The 2,269-nt window shown below is 38.3% G+C and overlaps 1 protein-coding gene across 1 annotated transcript; it reads left to right on the top strand.

Moving 5' to 3' along the window:
• Window positions 1-304: 304 nt before the first annotated feature.
• On the top strand, window positions 305-1,594 carry LOC113272824. Its single transcript, XM_026522621.1, has one exon. The coding sequence runs from the start codon at window positions 305-307 to the stop codon at window positions 1,592-1,594; it is 1,290 nt and encodes a 429-aa protein (XP_026378406.1).
• Window positions 1,595-2,269: the final 675 nt, after the last annotated feature.

Genomic DNA, 2,269 nt, shown 5'->3' with positions numbered 1-2,269 from the left:
ATTAAGTTACTTTCAGTTGGATTTAACGAATCCCCTGGCTAGAAGATACTAGTGCTACGAAATATAATTAACTTAAAGCTTTTTCAGAGCTTTTTAGAGATTTTCAGAGCTCTTTCGATTTTTCAGGGCTTTTTAGAGTTTTCAGGGTTTTTTTAGAGTTTTCAAGGCAATTTAGAGAACATTCAAAGTTGATCTTCACTATTATAGAGATTTGTTATTATCCTCCTCTTTGCTCTGGCGATTTTGGAGAACTTTTCAAACTTTGTTGTACGTGCTTCATCTTGGATCATCTTTTGGTGATTCAATGGGAGATCCTGTTGATCCAAATCATATAGTTGCGCCTTCTAAGTTGTTAACATATGTGTATAGACTCAAGGGTAGGAAAGAGCTTCCTAAAACCTCCGTGGATCTTTCTTCTCTGCCGAATCCTACTTTGAAAGATGGAAAACCTTCTATTGAGATTCCTAATGAGTTATATCTGGAAGGATGTGCGTTATGGAAGTTTAGTCTTATTGGAAGGTTAGACTTCAAAGAACTTAACTTTTCTGACGTTAAAAAAAACCTAGAACTTCAATGGCAGCTGGGTGAAGGCCGGGTTCCCTTTGTTTCGTTGAATAGAGGTTTCTTCATCATCAAGTTATTGTCGCAGGAGGATAAAGTGAAGATTTTACAGGATGAACAATGGGTTGTTGCTCAACAGAAACTAAATCTCATGGAATGGTTTCCTAGTTTTGATGCTGACAAACAAAGATCTTCACGTTCCACAGTTTGGGTCAAGTTTCCTGGGCTTCCAATGGAATTCTGGATTGAAAAAACTTTACTTGCAATGGGGAAAACTCTAGGATCTCTTATTGTGGTTGATAAAAGAACGTTGGCACATGAGTATGGACACTTTGCTTCGGTCCTCATTGATATTGATTTTGCTGAGCTCAAATCTGTTGATATTAATGTCACTGTGGGAGAACGTGAGTTTTGTCAACCTTTTGAAATCCTTAAAAGACCTAAATTCTGTTCTAAGTGCAGCATTATTGGGCATTCAGATGGTGAATGTAGGAAGAAAACAAGAGGTGAAGCTGTCAAAGATCCGCAAGTTGCTGCTGACTCGCAACAGGCTATTGTGTTAGTTAACAAGCAACAACATCATCAGAACAATGCTGGTACGGAATGGAAAGAACCTAGGAGAAAGAAAAAGGGAAAGACTGCTCCGTCTGTTCCTTTGTGCCCTGAAAAGATTTCTCACGTTGGTGAAGGTACTTCAAATAATGTGGCTGATAATGTTTTGTGCATCAGTGACACTGTTGAGTTGGAACAACAGTTGCAGGATAGTTTAGGTCAATCTGAAGTTGTTTTGCGTATGGCATCTACTGAGGTTGAAAAACACAAGCAAGCCATTCTTACGCATTCAATATTAGCTAGTAAAGCTAGGTCGTTGAGTACCTCAAGCTTGAATGCTAAGGCAGGTGGAATGTTGAATTGGCAAGAACTAAACTTCCTCCTCCTTCTAGGATTGATATTACATCCTCGTCCACACCTTTGTGTAATGCGCTTGAAGAAACTTCAGAATTTGTCTCTAACAACAAGTTTAACATCCTAAGTGACAAGGCTGGAAATGATGTTTTGGTTTTCGTTAAACTTGGTGAGCTTACAAAATTAGCTAAGAGGGAGCAGGTTATAAATATGCAAAACAAATTGAATGCGTTAACTGATCAGGATCATGATTCCTTTTCAGACTCGGATGAGACATTGGGTATTCGTGCTCGTAAGGAATCAGTTCCTAAATCCTCCTCAAACTCGGTTAAGCAATTGAAGCTAAATAATAAACTCCAACCCAGAGTTCAATTATGCGGGTTCTTTTTTGGAATATCAATGGTGTTGCGCGGACAACAGCATATTCTAAGCTTAGGGAGCTGATTAGAGATTTCCATCCAGAAGTTTTTGGTCTTGCTGAACCAAAAGTGGCGTGCTCAGCAAATTTTGGGAGGAGGCTAATTTCTGAAGGTTATTCTTCGTTTATTATTAATAATTCTGTTAATTCTGGTATTGCAAATCTTTGTGTTTGTTATAAGGATGGGATTCATGTTTCTGTAGTTAATTCTAGTAAACAAGTTATTACAATTGCGGTTGATGGTGTGTATATCTCTTTTGTCCATGCTAGCTACATTCAAACTACTAGGCGCAGGCTTTGGCAGCAACTAGTTATGCAAGATTCAATTACACCTTGGCTGGTCATAGGTGATTTTAATTGTATTTTGCGTTTGAATGAGAAGAA

This window comes from Papaver somniferum, chromosome 4 (genome assembly GCF_003573695.1).
Source record: "Papaver somniferum cultivar HN1 chromosome 4, ASM357369v1, whole genome shotgun sequence".
Taxonomy (NCBI): domain Eukaryota; kingdom Viridiplantae; phylum Streptophyta; class Magnoliopsida; order Ranunculales; family Papaveraceae; genus Papaver; species Papaver somniferum.
The sequence above is the reverse complement of the archived record's forward strand: the minus strand, read 5'-3'. Positions and strand labels throughout refer to the sequence as shown.